This window comes from Oncorhynchus tshawytscha, linkage group LG03 (assembly GCF_018296145.1).
Source record: "Oncorhynchus tshawytscha isolate Ot180627B linkage group LG03, Otsh_v2.0, whole genome shotgun sequence".
Taxonomy (NCBI): domain Eukaryota; kingdom Metazoa; phylum Chordata; class Actinopteri; order Salmoniformes; family Salmonidae; genus Oncorhynchus; species Oncorhynchus tshawytscha.
Window position 1 is genome coordinate 8687444 of NC_056431.1, and position 20130 is coordinate 8707573.

Consider the following 20130-nt stretch of genomic DNA (forward strand, 5'->3'; position numbering starts at 1 on the left):
GCAGCAGGCAGACCAATACAATTCACAACCCAAACTGTTAGAAAACGTACATGTATTTGCGCCAACAGTATTAAATAACTCAATTATTCAATTTACAAATAAAGCCAAAAACACATGCAAAAGCTTATTGGCATGTAAACAACAAAACAAGGTTCAGAATGAGAATTTAAAAAATGAGAATTACAACAACAAAAAAATCTTCATGTATTTTCACTTGGTTTCAGAGACATTGACTTTATGGTTATCATTAATTCTCTATTCACATTTTCTTTTGTAGGTAATTTCATACAACAAAAGCCATTGCATACATCAAGATTACATTTACACAGTAGGCTAAAAAGTGACCAAGTTCTTAATTTCCTGCACAGGACTGAAGCTGATACTGAAAAGAGAGAAGCACTCAAAACTATGGTGTAGGGGGAAAAATTATGAAATAAGAGCTTCTAACCTAAAATAAAAAACATTTTAAAAAAGCTAAACATAGCATTAAATAAAACATGCACCAATTAAAAAGAAAAACAAATACTATCAGCTTCAAAAACTCCCTTGACTGTGGAAATTCAAGAAGCAGTTGTGGTTACGAGAGATACAGAGAAACACGCAACACTTGAGGCATCGTACGCGAGACATTCGCTCACAGCCTCCGAAGCAGCACCTGCCACCTTCTCCCTCCCCAAGCTGCTCCGGCCAGTGGCCCAAACCGTCGTACCGCGTGGCCACGTCAGGGAGAGGACTATCCTGTAACAGGCCAGGATCTGGGGCTGTGCCCGTGGAGTGTAATTTCTGAGGGGGGTGCGGAGGGGCTGCGTCCTGGGTGTCTGAGCCACTGGAGAAGATCAAGGCCTTGGAGACCTCTAGCCTGAATGCCATGAGGTTCAGAGGCTCAGGCAGAGGAACATGATCCTGCCTGTACTGCATCCATGAGTTTACCAGAGCCAGATCTGTAAGATACCACAGAACGGCCTGTGGCCAGCTAGATGGTGCCGAGGCTGAGAGTGGGGAATGGTAGAGATTCAGTAAGTCTCTATTGAGGCTGGCTGCCTTTTGGGCCTTCTCGAAGCTGTCGATGAGCGATGCCATGTTCTGCTGGGCCTTCCCTACAGTAGAGAGGATGAAGCCGAGATGGTACCTGTGTAGCATCAGCCGCCCGTCAGAGCTAACAAACTCATCACCCATCTGTCCTTTGGCCCCTCCCACCTTGCCCGCACCATGCACCCCAGACCCAAGGAGGTGCTCCAACATGGCAGGGGTAGAGAGCTCCTGCTTGCAGAGATACACCATCCCATCTCTGGGCACCATTTTCTCAACTGTGGTCTCTTTGTTGGAGAGATCCAGACTAAGGTTGAAATCTAGGATCAGACCGTCAGATCTAACTAAGACAGTGCTGTGCAAGGACGGCCGCTTGTTGTTGACCGCTCTACACGTCAAAGGGAGAGGGTATTGATCGACTCCATGGTCACCCTCTCTTCTCAGCATCAGGTATCTGGCCCGAACGAGGTCCATTAACGGTCTAACCCGCCAAAGGGGGTCAGTTTTAAAACTAAAACAGTCCTGGCTGGATGGTATGTCCCCACACCTCTGCCAAATGCTGTGAGGGATTGTGGATGTCTGTGTTGTGGATTTTGCAGACACAGACTTGGAGCTAAGAGCTTGTATTTGACTGTGGCCGCATGTAAATGTGTGGCCGCTGCCATCCAGTTCACCTCTAGTTGTGCCAACTGTAGGATTAGCTGGGGTGTGTAAAGCTCGGAGTGGGTTGCGTGTGGTGTCTCCCTCCTTAGGCCTGTCTGGATTACCACTGTGTCCAGCTTCCTGGGTGTCCATGGGATCCCCTGCTGGCGCTGGAGATGCCAGTTGCAGTTTGCAGGATAGTTGGGAGAAGCGGGAGGCAGACATGGTGTCAGCAACCAGAGGCACCCTGGTGAAGTCCTGCCAGTACAGCTTGAGACTGGGGAACTAGGAGAGGAGAACGGCATTGAAGACAATGTTAGTTTATGCAGCATTAGAAAGTATGCGCATAAGAGTGACTGTAGACATTCAAAAGTACAGAGATTAGCATGAGTTTGACCCACTAGGCCTATCTACTTTGTTCTTTACATGTCCCGTTCAGTGTAGTAAGGATGAAAATGCAATAAAACTAGCCGCCATAGGGATAAGATTCAGGTTATACGCCAATACTTTCATTTATATACCTTCAATGTTCCCATGGCAATGTGGATTCCGACAAACTGGGCCACCTCTTTTGCTGTCACTGGGTTCGACAGATTGGACACTTTATTTGTGCACCGGGCAATCTCAGACCAAGCATCCCAACCAAAATACTTGGAGAAGTAATCAATTGGTTTCCTGTAGCCAGTCCCTGTCTGGGACCCTCCCATAGATCCTGAATGAGCCTGGCTTTCTGTGGTTGGCAAGCTGAGAGAGCACAACAATTTACATCAAAACTGACACCATGACATGTCCTTAAGGATACATACAGTACATGACAAAGTAGAAACATTAGAATTAAATTGTACAGTGTATTCATGATGAGTAAAAGGCAAATTACAATACTTACTTGAATGGTATATAATTTGAATGCAGTGAGGCATGGCTTTGGCTGTCATGGTAACGGGCCATAACTACAGCCTCAGGGTCAGGCTGTGGGTCAGAACATTCAACAACCTCGGACTCCACTTCGTCAGAATTCTGAAGTAGGAAATCAACAAGCTCCTCTGTTTCTTGCTGCTCAAAGTCCAGCTCGCCTGTAAAAAAGAAACAGCACTTAGATAGTTACAGCCATCTTTACTATTGCTTATGAAAGTGTACATTGCTACAACATGACTCATGTTGAGATCTTACCTTCTCCATACTCATTTATCTCAGATCCAAACTTTGCGGTGCTCCTGTTCACCTCATACTCCTCTACTGCAGGGTTGGTAGTGGATAGAGTCTCCACTGGATGGTCGAGTCTGGCCTCTCCAGGCTCCACCAGCGCTGGTAACCCCTGCTCACTTCGAGATGGTTCCTCCAGAAGCTCCCGCTCCTCCTTCACTGGGTAGAATATGCACTGCCTGGTACTGCTCTGCTCCACATTCAATTGGGATTGACCTTGACTAACCTGGGGATCATTCAAAACCAGGTTGTTTTCCTGCTTCACGAGATACATCCTGACCCCCCTCTGCTCCACTGCGTGTCTGGCACGAGAGGTGTGTGGCAAGGGAACCAAATCGGAGGTGTTCTCCTCCACCTTGACCTCCTGACCTCTCAAGTCTGCCATGAGCACCACTCCATTCTCCCCCACTGCTGCCTCGCTCTGCCTTGAGGTGAGGAACCTCTCCAGTATGATGCCTGGGGATTGGCCAGTGTCCCTGTCGTCCTGGTCCCCTGCTACTCCCTTCATCACCATTCCATCTTCGGTCTTCAACACCTCCACTACACTGGTGGTGACTGACTCTAGCTCAAACACTACCTGGTCCTCAGGGTCCTCCTCAAGCGGTGAGATGCAGGATCCAGATGGACATGGAGCTGTTAGCATGTTTTGCTCAGAGATCGATCTGTTCTCGGTCTGTAAACTGATGGGAGATGACTGACCAGGATGGAGAGTAGTGACATCTGCTTCATCCTTGATTTCAGTATCATTATTGAGTGAATACAGCTGGTAGACTACCTGACATTCATCCATTTCTTTGTCTGGTTCCATTTCTCTCATGCCCTCTCCTCCTAGACCCTTCCTTGTGGCTGAACCTCTCCTCCCACGTCCAACTCCTCTTTTCCTGCCCCTGGTGTAAGTCTTTCTTCCCACTCCCCTCTTTTCCACTTCTCTCCTCTGCACCATAATCTCCTCCTCTTCTTGCTTGATCTCCAGTGGGTCAGAGGGGCAGGATTCAGTCTGTACATTTTGTGTTGTTACAGTCCTATTCACATTTCCAATCTGAGCTTTTGCAGGTAGTATATGAGTGTGGTTGTTTTCATGAAGGCTGGATCCCTCATTTGGTGAACTGTCTTCATGAGGTGAGCTCTGGTGTACCCCCTCATTTTGGTCCCCATCCCCAACAGTTACCAAATCCACCTCAAGTAGTAACTCCTTTTTAATTTCATCCTCAATAGGCCCTAGGTGCTCAAAACCAGAAACGGTAGGTATGAGAGCATCAGCAGTGTCATTCATATTGCCCTGACTCTCTGACTTAGTGTCCTCCGTTTGGTGACAGCTGTGGAGTGGGGCTATGGGTGTGAGGTGAGGAGGCGAAAGACTCTCGAACAGAAGGGGTTGGACCTTGTCAGATTTGGCCAGATACGGGAATTGAACTTGTGGAGGGGTACAAGATTGATTTGAATTTGGGGCCATATGAGAAAATGATTCCATCCCCGCTGCAATTTTATCCATGTTCTTCTCCCTTCCCTTCTGTCCACCTTCAACAAGCGCAGCAGCCAGAGGCAGAGAAGGGGAAGGGTTTAGGGCTGGGAAAGAGACTCGCTCCCCTCTTTCTCCCAACCCTACCTCTCTCATCTCCACCTCCATATCCCAGTCAGATGCTACCTGCATTCCAAATGTGTTTTGACTCAATGAATTTTCAATGACCTCTTCTGTCACTTTTAGTGGAGACTGGCCTAGATCTGACCTAGAAACGCCCTCAAAGATGTTGCCGTTAGTGTAGGTGAGACCAGGGCTCTCCACTGCATGCAGGGCTGCCTTGTGCTCCTGGAGGGATGAGACGTCAGAGAACCTCTCACCACAGTCCTTACATTCAAGGGCTCGCCGGGAATGAGAGCCACTGATGATGCCCTCGGTCTCCACTTTTTGGGCCGTACGTTTCCTGCTGGTCTTTGGCTTGGTCAGAGATGCGTCAGAAGAATGAGACGTAGTCTTTAAAGGAGCCAACACAGAGAGTGCTGTGAGGTTCTTTTTGGGTCTCCCTACTTTTTTTTTCCCTCCAGCAGCTAGCATTTTTAGTTGTTTGCTTTTTGGCCCTTTCTTCTTATGGATGGGATGGGTGTCTTGGTGGAGATCTGTTTGACCTTGGGGGGCCTTTGAGGCATCTAATTTGTAAACTTTCAATTGGGGCTGTTTGTGACCCTTCAGTAGGAGTAGGGACTGTTGCTTTATTTTAGGGTTGGGCATATCTTCTGATATTGGGCTTGCTTCCACATTCGTTTTCCTTTTCTTTCTCCCTGTTTTTGACAGCTTTTGCCCCTTTGTTTTCTTAGGCTGGTCCTCCTGCGCCATCGTCTGCTGCTTTTTCTTTTTTGGCTTGGATGGAGCGATCACCTCTTGCTCGCTAATCGGCTCAGCGCTAATCTGCTCAAAAGTCTCACTAATTACATATTTTTGCTTTTTTACTTTCTTCTTCCTCGGCTTCACTTGCTGAACCTGCTCGTCTACCTGCAGGACTTGCTGCACATGTGGTTCACACAATATAGATGGGGATTTGATTTTTGACTTGGAAATATCGTTTTTCTTCTTGACCTTTTTTTCTTTACCAACCTTTAAGGACAATTTCTTTTCAGGTACAGTTGCGAGAGACATTTGTTTCATATCCTGAATCTGGTCTCCTTTCTGAAGCAGCTTAGATGGTTGTGGAAGCTTCTTCTGGTTTTTAGGCTTTTCTTTAGGACCAAACTTCACGACAAGATGAGCTTTCTTTGCTCTTGGTCGTTTGGCAGGCTTCTCTTTCAACTCAACCGTCTGCTGTTGCATATTTTCTTGCACTATAGAGTTCTTCGGCTGCTTTCTCTTCCTCACTTTTACAAATTCTTGTACTGACATCAAATGCACAGGCAGTTGTGAACTCTGTGGTGCCTTTGTCTCGGACGGCGGAGGGAATATTTCTGACGTCTGCGTGTGAGGCATCTCTCTGCTGTTCAGTGCATTGTTAGAAACAGACTTATCTATCAGTGTCTGCAAATGCTCTTGTGCTGTCTGTTTCTTTCCTTCATAAGGCTTTTCCAAAATGTGCTGCTGGTCATTCTCTGTGTTTTCTAGAAGAGGTTTCTCAACTGATCTTCGCTGTCCTATTCCCATCTGTTGTGTCTGTCCAATACTGGAATAGATCTGCTCTAACTGTAATGTCTCCATCTGTGTGGCTGTCTCTCCTACCTGGCTTGTTTGTTTAGGAGGAGTTTGTGCAAACTTAACTGTTGGTACCAATGAGGAAGTGGAGAGTTCTTCCTGCTGGTCAGTTTTTAATGGTGTCAGCTTTAACGCCACTGTTGGAAATATGTCTGTCCCGTCACTCATACCCTCCTGAACCCTTTGATTCTGTCCAGAAGTCTGTTCAAATAGAAATGTTGGTAGTGAGGAAGCAGACATAAGTCCTTGTTGATCGGTTTGAGTCTGTTCCAATTCCAGAGTTGGTAACAGTGAAGGAGTGACTTCCAACACAACAGTTTGACTTTGTTCAGTCGTTTCCCTGAGCTCAACTGTTTCACTGTGACAGAACACCTGTTCCACTGATACAGTCTGAATCATAGTGTTCTCTTCTTCAACTGTCTGACCAGTCTGTCCAGGTAACTGCTGAGGAATCATCTCTCCTTCATGTGTTTGTGTTAATCCAGCATGCCTAGCTGGCACAGCGTATGCAACTTCCTGTGTGTGTGAAAGTAACGGGGTCTCCATTTGTCCATCTGATATTACAGGTTCCAATGTAATAATTGGTTCCAGCGATTCACATTGTGGCTTTGCCTGTTCCAATCCCATCAACTTAATCTCTCCACCCCCAATCTTTTTCAGCTCTATAAACTGTGGTTGAGTAAAACGGAGTTGCAAATGCTCTCTCTTTCCCTGTAGCCGCTGTAGATCCAATGTTTGACCGTGTGGCGGCACCTGTCCCAGTATCACCACCTGGTTCACTTTGCGCACGTTCCCCAAAGACTCTATTAGTTTCCGGATTTGTTCAGTGTCTATGTTTTCCACCTGCTGGAAGGGCCCAAGGGGTTCCATGTGGAGAAAGGTTGGCTGGCCCATAGGAACCTGGGTTATGATGGGCTGACCTAGCTTCACCTGTTGGCCAGCTAGTGTGGTGCTGCTGGATGCTGTAACACACAGGTTGTGCTTGTGTTTCATGTGATGCAGCCGTGTCTTTGCAGTCTTGAAGGTTGCCTTGCACACGGAGCAGGAAAATTTTACCACTGCAGTGCCTAGATACAAAGAATAAAGATTAAAGTTTACATCTTGGTGTAAAAGGTTTGGTTCTGCATAGAATCACTAGTTTAGTCACTGTATATCACTAGCTTAGTCACTGTATATCACTAGCTTAGTCACTGTATATCACTAGCTTAGTCACTGTATATCACTAGCATTTCACTGCACATCCCATTATAGCACAGTAGTTGTATGACATGAAAACAAACATGTTTTTCAGTACTCACCACTATTCTTCTTTAGCTGTGCCTCCATCGGCAGTGTAATCCCTCCAACTTCTTTCATTCCTTCCAGCGAATGCGCTAGTGCGTGTTTCTGGAGGGCCTTGGACATGCTAAACCTCTTGCCACACTCCTTACACGCATAGGGCCTCTCCCCTGTGTGTGTGCGGCGGTGATACTTCAGTAAGGTGAGTGTCTTGCAGGGTTTTCCACAGTCTGCGCAGGTGTATCCGTACAGGCCGAAGTGAAGCTTCTTATGGAGGGTGAGCTCAGAGGAACGGCTGAAGGCCTCACCACAGATGGGGCACTTGAAGGGTGTCTTTTCCGTGTGTGCACGCTGATGAAGCATGAGGTCACTGGAGTTAGTGAATTGGCGGTCACAGACGTAGCAGGCAAAAAGGGCATCCCCCAGCATGCATTGCTCATACTCTGCCGGGTGACTCTGCTTGAGGTGGCGCTCTTTGCTCTTGTGGTCGCTGAAGATGATGTGACACTCCAGGCACTGCAGAGAGATCTGGGAAGCTGGGGGGAGGGAGAAGGGATTAGCGGACAGAACACTTGTATCCCAGCTTCAAACCTATATTAACAGAATGGAGGTTACTATAAGAGCAAAAAAAAAAATGAATGAACTGTCGTAATAGCTTAAAACTGCTTATGAAAGAACTACAAATAAATACCCTAAAAACACTACAAGGGAAATTATGAGATGTCTGCAATACTAAAGCCTTGAAAGATAAATACAAAAATGTATTACATGGTAACCAATCACAGCAGACTACTAGAGAAGTTCAATACTCACATGTGAGCGGCGTCACCATTTTTGGTGGCCTGGACATGTCCATCTTGAGTGGCTCCATTCTGTTCTTCTTGGGGGGAATATTTTTTCTGTCACTAGCGGCCACATCATCCACATGGGTCTCCTTCTGTGCATGCTCAGGTTGGCCCAGTTCCCACTCTTCAGGAGCAGCAGACTCTATAGGAACAGCAGATAGTTCAAGAATTATCTCTGTAGAAGCAGTGGGGTCTGAGACACACTCAGAAGCCTCTTCTGTGACAAGCAGCAGTTCACTCATTGGTTGTTCTTCAGTTGCCACTGGTTGTAACCCTGTCTCCATTGGTTGTTCATAAGTTTCCATGTATTGTTCATCCGTTTCCATGTATTGTTCACCTGTAAGTATTGGTTGTTCCTCAACTTCTACTGTTTGTTCAACTGTCTCAACTGGCAGTGTCAAGTGCTCCATGACCAACTTGGTTCCTGCCACGACTGGAGGTTCAACCATGTCTGTAAAACGAATTCCCTGCAGAAGACTGAGAAGTTCAACACACACACACACACACACACACACACACACACACACACACACACACACACACACACACACACACACAATAAATCTGCATTAAGGATAAACACAATGGTGTGGAAAACAGTGAATCACACACTGCACACTAAAACACTGTCCAAAAGAGACGTTCAAAAGTATTTATGAAAAAAATAAATAAAATACACCGAAACATTATGTGTGCATGTAAAGCAACCGACTCTTTATTCTAAGCGAGTATACGCCCTTAAAAAAGGGCCAACCCAAGCTAAGCCTATTGGGTCTGATTCCATGGGAATCATTACATGCTGCTCCATTAAATCGACAGCTAGCAGGCAAATGAATAGACACGATATTTGTATGACAAAGATGCTCTCAAAGAGGGGTGGGTAATAGGCTACAATAATGGTATTTTACATTGCGCTAGAACAGAAATGGGCCGACTAAACAAGCCAAATAATGATGAGGAACGTTATTGCTCACAACTAACTGGTGTCCATCCAGCATCTTTAATTGTTCGGATGTCTTGCTGCTAGGCTACTGGACAGCTCAGAAACGGCATTGATGAAAGGCATACAAATGGCCTATATTGCGTGGATTTAAAACATTTGCAACGCTCAGCACTACACACAAGCGGCCTTTGTATCGCCGCATGACTGCTCATATGATCACACCACTACGTGTACATCTATAACGTTACCTATGTTGGTTTCTTTAGCCCAGACATCTCCGCGTCGTTTCTCGCTTCGCAAAAAGCCAACACAAACGAGCTGCAGAGATCATGGCGTCATACACCATCCAGGTTGCAGAATGGGACTTGTAGTTTTTCCTGAGATGCAATCATTCACTGCTTAGCCTTAAAGGCGCTGCATGGTAAATCTGCTGTTTGAGTTGGCCGTGCTGCATTTACCGTGATATGGCCTCTGCAGAGATTAGGGCATTCATGCTTCGCAGAGCTGTTGTGAAAGAAGTTAGTACGGAAGTGAGTTTGTGTTTATACAGGACCTCCCGCCCTCACCTACCGTCAACCAATCATGTCAATGCGGGGCTATACGGCGCCATCCATATTATTACATCATTTGAGAGTCGCACAGCGATGCGGAAAAGAGCTCAATTTGGCCTCTGCGTGCCTCCATAGGCCCGAAATAAGCTAAAACATTTTTATGTAATTAATTTCATTATTCTTTTGGCCAAATTTCATATACACAAATGTAAATTTACAAACATAACACCACATTTTCGTACCCTACAAAAATAAATTGAATTGTATTTTAAGACGGTTAAATGCTCTACTAACAAAAAAGCTGTTAGAATTGTAAGTATATGCATGTCCCTTAAGGTCCTTGTGTAATTGTAATGTGATATTGTACCCCCTAGCTCGATTGTCTATTGTTTGTAATCTATGTATGCTTGTGTTCCATCATGTGCTTTATGTATTGATTTGTTGTTAATAAACAAAACATTAAACATTTTATAGGCCCCACGATTGCGTCAAATCATCCATACCGCATGGTTATCTTTTTTTTCTCTTAACAACAAATCATGACAGAAAGTATGACGAACACAAGTATATATGAATAATATACAATGGACAATTGGGCTAGGGGTTACAACATCACATTACACAAGGACCTGAAGGGACAAACATACACTTATAATTCTAACAGCTTTTTTGTTAGTAGAGTATTTAATTGTCTTAAAATATAGTTCAATTTCTTTTTTGTAAGGTAATAAAATGTGGTGTTTTGTTTGTAAATGTACATTTGTGAATATAAAATTTGGCCAAAAGAATAATGAAATTAATTACAGAAAATTGTTTCAACTTATAGTAGGTAAAGAATCCAGGTAAAGAATCCAAGCAGTAGATTTCTCCACAATAGTGTGACATCTTCATAAATGTGTTCAATTATAAATCTACTGATGTCTTGCCACAGTTTCTTTACATAAATACAATGCCAAATAAGATGCAACAATGTTTCTAGGTGGTCATTACAAAAGGAACAATTTGAGCTGATGTTTTCCTTAAACCTCTTCATATGGTGGTTGGCAGGATAATATTTATGAACAATTTTAAAGGAAACTTCCTTAATTTTGTTAACAAGTAGGTATGTGTGTGGCAACATCAAAACTTTTTTCCAACAGATATTATCAATAAATCCATTCCAATAAGACATGACATAAGGTTCGTATCGCTCTGTTGTTGAATGGACCAAAAGATAAACAGATATTTCCTATTGATGAGTCAACAAGGTTAATAGAAGGTAGGTTCTGAAGGTCAGTTCTTGACACGTTCCTGAATAATAAAGCAACACCTGAGGGAATGGCATCTAAAACAATTGCAAAATCTTTAGGTGTTACAGGGATCTTGTAAAGTGATAAGAATTCCTGATAACTAAGTAAAAAAAACTCTGCATTTACAAGTTGGCTCACCAATAGGATATTATTTCGGAACCAATATTCTAAAAACAAAGAAGTATTTTTATACAATATATCCTAATTATTCCATATATAATACCTGTGTGGAGAAAAATTATGCATATAAATGAAGGACCATGACAAGAAAACCTGCTGATGAAAAGCAGAGAGTTTCACTTGAATTTTGTCAATATTATGATTTCAAACCAACATGAACTTAAGGCCACCAAAAGTAGAGAATACATGATGAGAATACAATTCCACATTGAAGTGGGTCTTCTTAGGAATTGTTTTATCCAATTGCTCTTAAATGTATTATTTAAGGTAGTAAAGTCCAGAAAATTCAGCCAACCATACTCATAAGTGTTCATTACAACAGTTTTCCTAATGTGATGGGTACTGTTTCTCCACAGAAAGTTGAAAAGCATCTGGTCTACCTCCTTGCTGATTTTACCATCAAGATTTGAAGACAGAGCACCATATGTTAGTCTAGAGATACCTTCAGCCTTGGTTATTAGGACTCTCCCTTTAAAGATAAGTCCCTCTGTAGCCATTGACTTAGCTTCTTCTGGGTGTTTTTAATAAGAGGGTTAACATTTAGTAAGCCTCTAGACTTCTGATCCTTGGTAATGGTTACAGTGCCTTGCGAAAGTATTCGGCCCCCTTGAACTTTGCGACCTTTTTCCACATTTCAGGCTTCAAACATAAAGATATAAAACTGTATTTTTTTTGTGAAGAATCAACAACAAGTGGGACACAATCATGAAGTGGAACGACATTTATTGGATATTTCAAACTTTTTTAACAAATCAAAAACTGAAACATTGGGCGTGCAAAATTATTCAGCCCCTTTACTTTCAGTGCAGCAAACTCTCTCCAGAAGTTCAGTGAGGATCTCTGAATGATCCAATGTTGACCTAAATGACTAATGATGATAAATACAATTCACCTGTGTGTAATCAAGTCTCCGTATAAATGCACCTGCACTGTGATAGTCTCAGAGGTCCGTTAAAAGCGCAGAGCATCATGAAGAACAAGGAACACACCAGGCAGGTCCGAGATACTGTTGTGAAGAAGTTTAAAGCCGGATTTGGATACAAAAAGATTTCCCAAGCTTTAAACATCCCAAGGAGCACTGTGCAAGCGATAATATTGAAATGGAAGGAGTATCAGACCACTGCAAATCTACCAAGACCTGGCCGCCCCTCTAAACTTTCAGCTCATACAAGGAGAAGACTGATCAGAGATGCAGCCAAGAGGCCCATGATCACTCTGGATGAACTGCAGAGATCTACAGCTGAGGTGGGAGACTCTGTCCATAGGAAAACAATTAGTCGTATATTGCACAAATCTGGCCTTTATGGAAGAGTGGCAAGAAGAAAGCCATTTCTTAAAGATATCCATAAAAAGTGTTGTTTAAAGTTTGCCACAAGCCACCTGGGAGACACACCAAACATGTGGAAGAAGGTGCTCTGGTCAGATGAAACCAAAATTGAACTTTTTGGCAACAATGCAAAATGTTATGTTTGGCGTAAAAGAACCACAGCTCATCACACTGAACACACCATCCCCACTGTCAAACATGGTGGTGGCAGCATCATGGTTTGGGCCTGCTTTTCTTCAGCAAGGACAGGGAAGATGGTTAAAATTGATGGGAAGATGGATGAAGCCAAATACAGGACCATTCTGGAAGAAAACCTGATGGAGTCTGCAAAAGACCTGAGACTGGGACGGAGATTTGTCTTCCAACAAGACAATGATCCAAAACGTAAAGCAAAATCTACAATGGAATGGTTCAAAAATAAACATATCCAGGTGTTAGAATGGCCAAGTCAAAGTCCAGACCTGAATCCAATCGAGAATCTGTGGAAAGAACTGAAAACTGCTGTTCACAAATGCTCTCCATCCAACCTCACTGAGCTCGAGCTGTTTTGCAAGGAGGAATGGGAAAACATTTCAGTCTCTCGATGTGCAAAACTGATAGAGACATACCCCAAGCGACTTACAGCTGTAATCGCAGCAAAAGGTGGCGCTACAAAGTATTAACTTAAGGGGGCTGAATAATTTTGCACGCCCAATTTTTCAGTTTTTGATTTGTTAAAAAAGTTTGAAATATCCAATAAATGTCGTTCCACTTCATGATTGTGTCCCACTTGTTGTTGATTCTTCACAAAAAAATACAGTTTTATATCTTTATGTTTGAAGCCTGAAATGTGGCAAAAGGTTGCAAAGTTCAAGGGGGCCGAATACTTTCGCAAGGCACTGTATGCCTAAATATGTAAGTTCTTCTTTCACTGGAATACCATTATATTAAGGGGCACGGAATCCCACTAATCCTCTATGACTGGAATACCAACATAATCTGCCCGAGGATTCCAACAGGCCCCTCAGGCGCGACGCCCGCTGAAGGCCCATTCTGCTAACCTGCTAGGCCTGCTACCTACCTAGAGCTACTTGGAACCCTACTAACTCCACGACTGGTCTATCGACGTCACCGCACGAAGAGGCAAAAACAGACTTACCCCCATCGTGACGTCCCCTGAAGGCTAACTTGCTAGCCCCGGTCTACTAACTCCTAGCCCCTGCTAACTGCTTGCTTGATAACCCGGTCTGCTAACTGCTAGCTTGTTAGGCCCCGACCTACTAACTGTTAGCTTATTAGCATCGGCCTGCTAACTGTCTGAATCGCTGTGTCCCCCAGTCAGCCCAACCACTCACTGGACCGATATGTTCACTTGGTTATGCATGCCTCTCTCTAATATCAATATGCCTAGTCCATTACTGTCCTGGTTAGTGATTACTGTCTTATTTCACTGTAGAGCCTCTAGCCCTGCTCAATATGCCTTAACCAACCATGCTGTGCCACCTCTTACATATGCGATGACATCACCTGGTTTAAATGTCTCTAGAGACTATTTCTCTCTCATCATTACTCAATGCCTAGGTTTACCTCCAATGTATTCACATCCTACCTTACCTTTGTCTGTACACTATGCCTTGAATCTATGCTATCGTGCCCAGAAACCTGCTTCTTTTACTCTCTGTTCTGAACGTGCTAGACGGCCAGTTCTTATAGCATTTAGCCGTACCCTTATCCTACTTCTCCTCTGTTCCTCTGGTTATGTAGAGGTTAATCCACATCCTGCAGTGCCTAGTTCCACTCCCAATCCCCAGGTGCTCTCATCTGTTGACTTCTGTAACCGTAAAAGTCTTGGTTTCATGCATGTTAACATTAGAAGCCTACTCCTAAGTTTGTCTTACTCACTGCTTTAGCACACTCTGCTAACCTGGATGTGTTAGCCGTGTCTGAATCCTGCCTTAGGAAAACCACCAAAAACCCTGAAATCTCCATCGCTAACTACAACATTTTCCGCCAAGATAGAACTGCCAAAGGGGGCGGGGTTGCAATCTACTGCAAAAATAGCCTGCAGAGTTCTGTATTACTATCTAGGTCTGTAGCCAAACTATTTGAGCTTCTACTTCTAAAAATTCGCCTTTCCAGAAACAAGTCTTTCACTGTTGCCACTTGCTATAGACCTCCCTCTGTCCCCAGCTGTGCCCTCGTTACCATATGTGAATTGATTGCCCCCCATCTATCTTCTGAGCTCGTGCTACTAGGTGACCTAAACTGGGACATGCTTAACACCCCGGCCACCCTACAATCCAAGCTTGATGCCCTCAATCTCACACAAATTATCAATGAACCTACCAGGTACAACTCCAAATCCATAAAAACGGACACCCTCATAGATGTCATCCTAACTAACTCGCCCTCCAAATACACCTCTGCTGTTTTCAATCAAGATCTCAGCGATCACTGCCTCATTGCCTGCATCCGTAATGGGTCTGCGACCAAAAGACCACCCCTCATCACTGTCAAAAGCTCCCTAAAACACTTCTGCGAGCAGGCCTTTCTAAACGACCTGGCCGGGGTATCCTGGAATGACATTGACCTCAGATGATGCCTGGCTATTCTTTAAAAGTGCCTTCCTCACCATCTTAAATAAGCATGCCCCAATCAAAAAATGTAGAACTAGGAATAGATATAGTCCTTGGTTCACTCCAGACCTGTCTGCCCTTGACCAGCACAAAAACATCCTGTGGCGTTCTGCATTAGCATCGAACAGCCCCCGTGACATGCAACTTTTCAGGGAAGTTAGGAACAAATATACACAGGCAGTTAGAAAAGCCAAGGCTAGCTTTTTCAAACAGAAATTTGCATCCTGTAGTACTAACTCAAAAAAGTTCTGGGACACTGTCAAGTCCATGGAGAATAAGAGCACCTCCTCCCAGCTGCCCACTGCTCTGAGGCTAGGAAACACTGTCACCACTGATAAATCCACAATAATTGAGAATTTCAATAAGCATTTCTCTATGGCTGGCCATGCTTTCCGCCTGGCTACCCCTACCCCAGTCAACTGCTCGGCACCCTCCACAGCAACCTGCCAAAGCCCCCACCATTTCTCCTTTACCCAAATCCAGATAGCTGATGTTCTGAAAGAGCTGCAAATTCTGGACCCCTACAAATCAGCCGGGCTAGACAATTTGGACCCTCTCTTTCTAAAAATTACCTGCCGAAATTGTTGCAAGCCCTATTACTAGCCTCTTCAACCTCTCTTTCGTGTCATCTGAGATTCCCAAAGATTGGAACGCTGCCGCGGTCATCCCCCTCTTCAAAGGGGGAGACACTCTAGACCTAGGTCCAAATAACTCAATCTAGGTCTTTCTTTTTCGAAAGCCAAGTTAACAAACAGATTACCGGTCATTTCAAATCCCACCGTACCTTTTCCGCTATGCAATCTGGTTTCAGAGCTGGTCATGGGTGCACCTCAGCCACGCTCAAGGTCCTAAACAACATCATAACTGCCAACGATAAGAAACATTACTGTGCAGCCATATTCATCGACCTGGCCAAGGCTTTTGACTCTGTCAACCACCACATTCTTATTGGCAGACTCGACAGCATTGGTTTCTCAAATGATTGCCTCACCTGGTTTACCAACTACTTCTGTGATAGTGTTCAGTGTGTCAAATCGGAGGGCCTGTTGTCCGGACCTCTGGCAGGCTCTATGGGGGTGCCACAGGGTTCAATTCTCGGGCCGACTCTCTTCTCTGTATACATCAATGATGTTGCTCTTGCTGCTGGTGATTCTCTGATACACCTCTACGCAGACGACACCATTCTGTATACTTCTGGCCCCTCTTTGGACACTGTGTTAACTAACCTCCAGACGAGCTTCAATGCTATACAACTCTCCTTCTGTGGTCTCCAACTGCTCTTAAACGCAAGTAAAATACATGCTATTCAACCGATCACTGCCCGCACCTGCTCGCCCATCCAGCATCACTCTGGATGCTCAGGTGCCATGTTTCAGTTTGATAGAGCTGTTACCATTTGTATAGTCTTAATAGCCTTACAGAAAAAAACTAAGCCACATTTCTCAAAGGAGTGGATGAGGATGTGATGCTCTGCTGTGTCAAATGCTTTATAAAAATCTAAAAATATTATGAAGCTATCCTCGGTTATTAGGTCTGAGTAGTCAAGTATGTCTAATACTAGTCTGATATTGTTAGAAATATGTCTGTTCCTCATATAGCCAGACTGTGTTTCATCAATGATTGCATCCAGGACGTCTGTAATTAAGGCTAATATTTTACAGTCATTATTAAGAAACAAATTGGATGCCAGTTATCGATGAGCACCACTTATTTTTTAGGCTTAGGTATCAGTGTTATTAACCCTTGAGTCATTGTAGGAACAAGAACATTGTTTTTAAAACTGTCTTAAAAGACATTAAGTAGGAATTTTTTCAGAAAAGAATTTGTCAAATTCTCATGCACAGTTGATGTCGGAAGTTTACATTAACTTAGGTTAGAGTCACTAAAACTTGTTTTTCAACCAGTCCACAAATTTCTTGTTAACAAACTATAGTTTTGGCAAGTCAGTTAGGACATCTACTTTGTGCATGACACAAGTAACATTTCCAACAATTGTTAACAGACAGATTATTTCACTTATAATTCACTGTGTCACAATTCCAGTGGGTCAGAAGTTTAAGTACACTAACTTGACTGGGACTTTAAACAGCTCGGAAAATTTCAGAAAATTATGTCATGCCTTTAGAAGCTTCTGATAGGCTAATTGCCATAATTTGAGTCAGTTGTAGCAGTGATAGGCTAATTAACATAAATTCAGTCAGTTGGAGGTGTACCTGTGGATGTATTTCAAGGCCTACCTTCAAACTCAGTGCCTCTTTGCTTGACATCATGGGAAAATCAAAAGAAATCAACCAAGACCTCAGAAAATAAATTGTAGACCTCCACAAGCCTGGTTCATCCTTGGGAGCAATTTCTAAATGCCTGAAGGTACCACGTTCATCTGTACAAACAATAGTACACAAGTATAAACACCATGGACCATGCAGCTGTCATACCGCTCAGGAAGGAGACGCGTTCTGTCTCCTAGAGACAAATCAATCCCAGAACAACAGCAAAAGACCTTGTGAAGATGCTGGAGGAAACAGGTACAAAAGTATTCATATCCACAGTAAAAACGACATAACCTGAAAGGCCGCTCAGCAAGGAAGAAGCCACTGCACAAAAACCGCCATAAAAAAAGCCAGAATACGGTTTGCAACTGCACATGGAGACAAAGATGGTACTTTTTGAAGAAATGGCCTCTGGTATGATAGAACTGAACTGTTTGGCCCCAATGACCGGTTTGCAAGCCGAAGAACACCATCCCAACCGTGAAGCACGGGGGTGGCAGCATCATGTTGTGGGTGGTGCTTTGCTGCAGGAGGTACTGGTGCACTTCACAAAATAGATGACATCATGAGGGAGGGAAATTATGTGGATATATTGAAGCAACATCTCAAGACATCAGTCAGGAAGTTAAAGCTTGGTCGCAAATGAGTCTTCCAAATGGACAATGACCCCAAGTATACTTCCAAAGTTTTGGCAAAATGGCTTAAGGACAACAAAGTCAAGGTATTGGAGTGGCCATCACAAAGCCCTGACCTCAATCCTATAGAAAATGTTTGGGCAGAACTGAAAAAATCTGTGCGAGCAAGGAGGCCTACAAACCTGACTCAGTTACACCAGCTCTGTCTGGAGGAATGGGCCAATATTCACCCAATTTATTGTGGGAAGCTTGTGGAAGGCTACTCAAAACATTTGACCTAAGTTAAGCAATTTAAAGGCAAAGCTACCAAATACTAATTGAGTGTATGCAAACTTTTGACCCACTGGGAATGTGAAAGAAATAAAAGCTGAAATAAATCGTTTTTCTACTATTATTCTGACATTTCACATTCTTAAAATAAAGCGGTGATCCTAAGTGACATAAAACAGGGACTGAGTTTAAATGTATGCGAGGTGTATGCGAACTTCCTACTTCAACTGTGTTTCCATCAACACCTGGGGATTTGTTGTTCTTTAGATGTATGATAGACTCAAAATCTCTTCAATTCGGATAGGTTCATCACACTGCTCAGATTCTGTATCACTGATAGAGTAAACATTATTCAGTGAGTCAAAAAACATATCTGTGGATTCCTGAGAGTACGTAGAGCTATACAATTTCTTGTAAAAATTGCTACAGTATTTAGTGATTCATTTTTGGTAATCTGTAACAACACCATCAATGTTTAATTTATGGATAGTGTTATTTGTAGAGTGAAATTTCTCAAGTCTAAAAAAATTCTGTTCTCCCTCCTCAAGCCATTTTTTCATAGATCTAATAAAGGCTCCTTCTGCTTTCAATCTATATATATGATTCAGTTTATTTAATCTATATACAGTATATGATCATGTTGATTTAATCTATATGTATTATCCAGTTGATTTAATCTCTATATATTATCCATTTAATTTAATCTATATATATATTATACATTTTATTTAATCTATATATATTATCCAGTTTGTTTTGTAACTCAATCAGTTCCATCTTCTCCTTCCCCGAGATGCCGACTGGGGAAGTTATCTTAATGATCACCTTTTCCTCCTCAGTTCTTCTGGTTTTAGCAAGATTACTACCATATTTTCTAAGGTATTTGGACACCTCAAATTTAAAGAGCTCGCAGTTCTTACAATAAGATGTTTCTTCACAAGCCCTTTCCCGAAAGTGTATGAGCAGATCTTTAACCTATATCTATATCATTATTTAATAACGAGCGGTTTGGTTGGGTTGTATTTCGGAGGACGCATGGCTTTCGACCTTCGTCTCTCCCGAGCCCGTACGGGAGTTGTAGCGATGAGAAAAGATAGTAGCTGCTAAACAATTGGATACCACGAAATTGGGGAGAAAATGGGGTAAAAAAACTACAAAAAACAAAAATATTTACCCCTGATTACTAACCTCTACCAAGGTTAGTATCAGGGGTAAATATTATTATTATTTATTTATTTTACCCCTTTTTCTCCCCAATTTCGTGGTATCCAATTGTTAGAAAAAGGGGTAAAAATAAATAAAAATGTAATAAAAATAAATAATAATAATAGGTTAATAGGTTAATATCAAGGTAGAGGTTAGTACCAAGGTTAGTATCAGGGGTAAATATTTATTTATTTGAATTTTTACCCCTTTTTCTCCCCAATTTCGTGGTATCCACGGGTGGCGCCCATAACCACTGCGCCACCCGGGAGGCCCCCAGTGGTAAATGTTTTGATATCAATGTAAATGGCCCTATGGTCTGTGAGGGGAGTAGTACAAATATTTGTAGTAACACACTATCAATACATTTGGATATAAGCCAAAAATATATTCTGGACTGTCTGGAACCTGTTTTGTTACTCCAAGTGAGCGATCTGTCAGCCGGAAACCTCTCTCTCCATATATCAGTGAGATCAAATTTTTCCATAAAAAGTATTATACCCAATTTCTGAATGGTTGGCCTACCTGGGGGCCATCTATCAGTTGAATTATCTATAGTAATGTTAAAGTCCCCTCCTATCAATAATAACGAATTCAGAAATTTAGATAACCAATGAAGTATATGTTTCTCAATAGATTCAAGCAACTCATCATTCTCATGTTTTGTGTTGTACC

At 43.0% G+C, this 20130-nt stretch overlaps 1 protein-coding gene across 2 annotated transcripts; it reads right to left on the reverse strand.

Moving 5' to 3' along the window:
- Positions 1-35: 35 nt before the first annotated feature.
- LOC112226670 lies at positions 36-9618 on the reverse strand. Of its 2 annotated transcripts, XM_024391153.2 has the most exons (8): positions 9364-9618; positions 8510-8649; positions 8141-8314; positions 7348-7863; positions 2842-7116; positions 2558-2744; positions 2193-2415; positions 36-1956 (listed from the first exon to the last, which is right to left on the reverse strand). In XM_024391153.2, the coding sequence occupies exons 2-8, from the start codon at positions 8619-8621 to the stop codon at positions 535-537; spliced, it is 6909 nt and encodes a 2302-aa protein (XP_024246921.1). In that variant the 5' UTR covers positions 8622-8649; positions 9364-9618; the 3' UTR covers positions 36-534. The 2 variants fall into 2 exon arrangements, with proteins under 2 accessions (XP_024246921.1, XP_024246913.1); XM_024391145.2 differs by having other exon boundaries at positions 8141-8649.
- Positions 9619-20130: the final 10512 nt, after the last annotated feature.

What these genes read in the sequence shown, in the direction of transcription:
- LOC112226670 (XM_024391145.2), bottom strand. Translation starts at nt 8,621, where the DNA reads ATGGTTGAACCTCCAGTCGTGGCAGGAACCAAGTTGGTCATGGAGCAC. An exon ending in ACAGCTAAAGAAGAATAGTG is followed by an intron (nt 7,117 to 7,347) that starts GTGAGTACTGAA and finishes CTTTGTATCTAG; the next exon opens with GCACTGCAGTGGTAAAATTT. An exon ending in GATAAATGAGTATGGAGAAG is followed by an intron (nt 2,745 to 2,841) that starts GTAAGATCTCAA and finishes TCTTTTTTACAG; the next exon opens with GCGAGCTGGACTTTGAGCAG.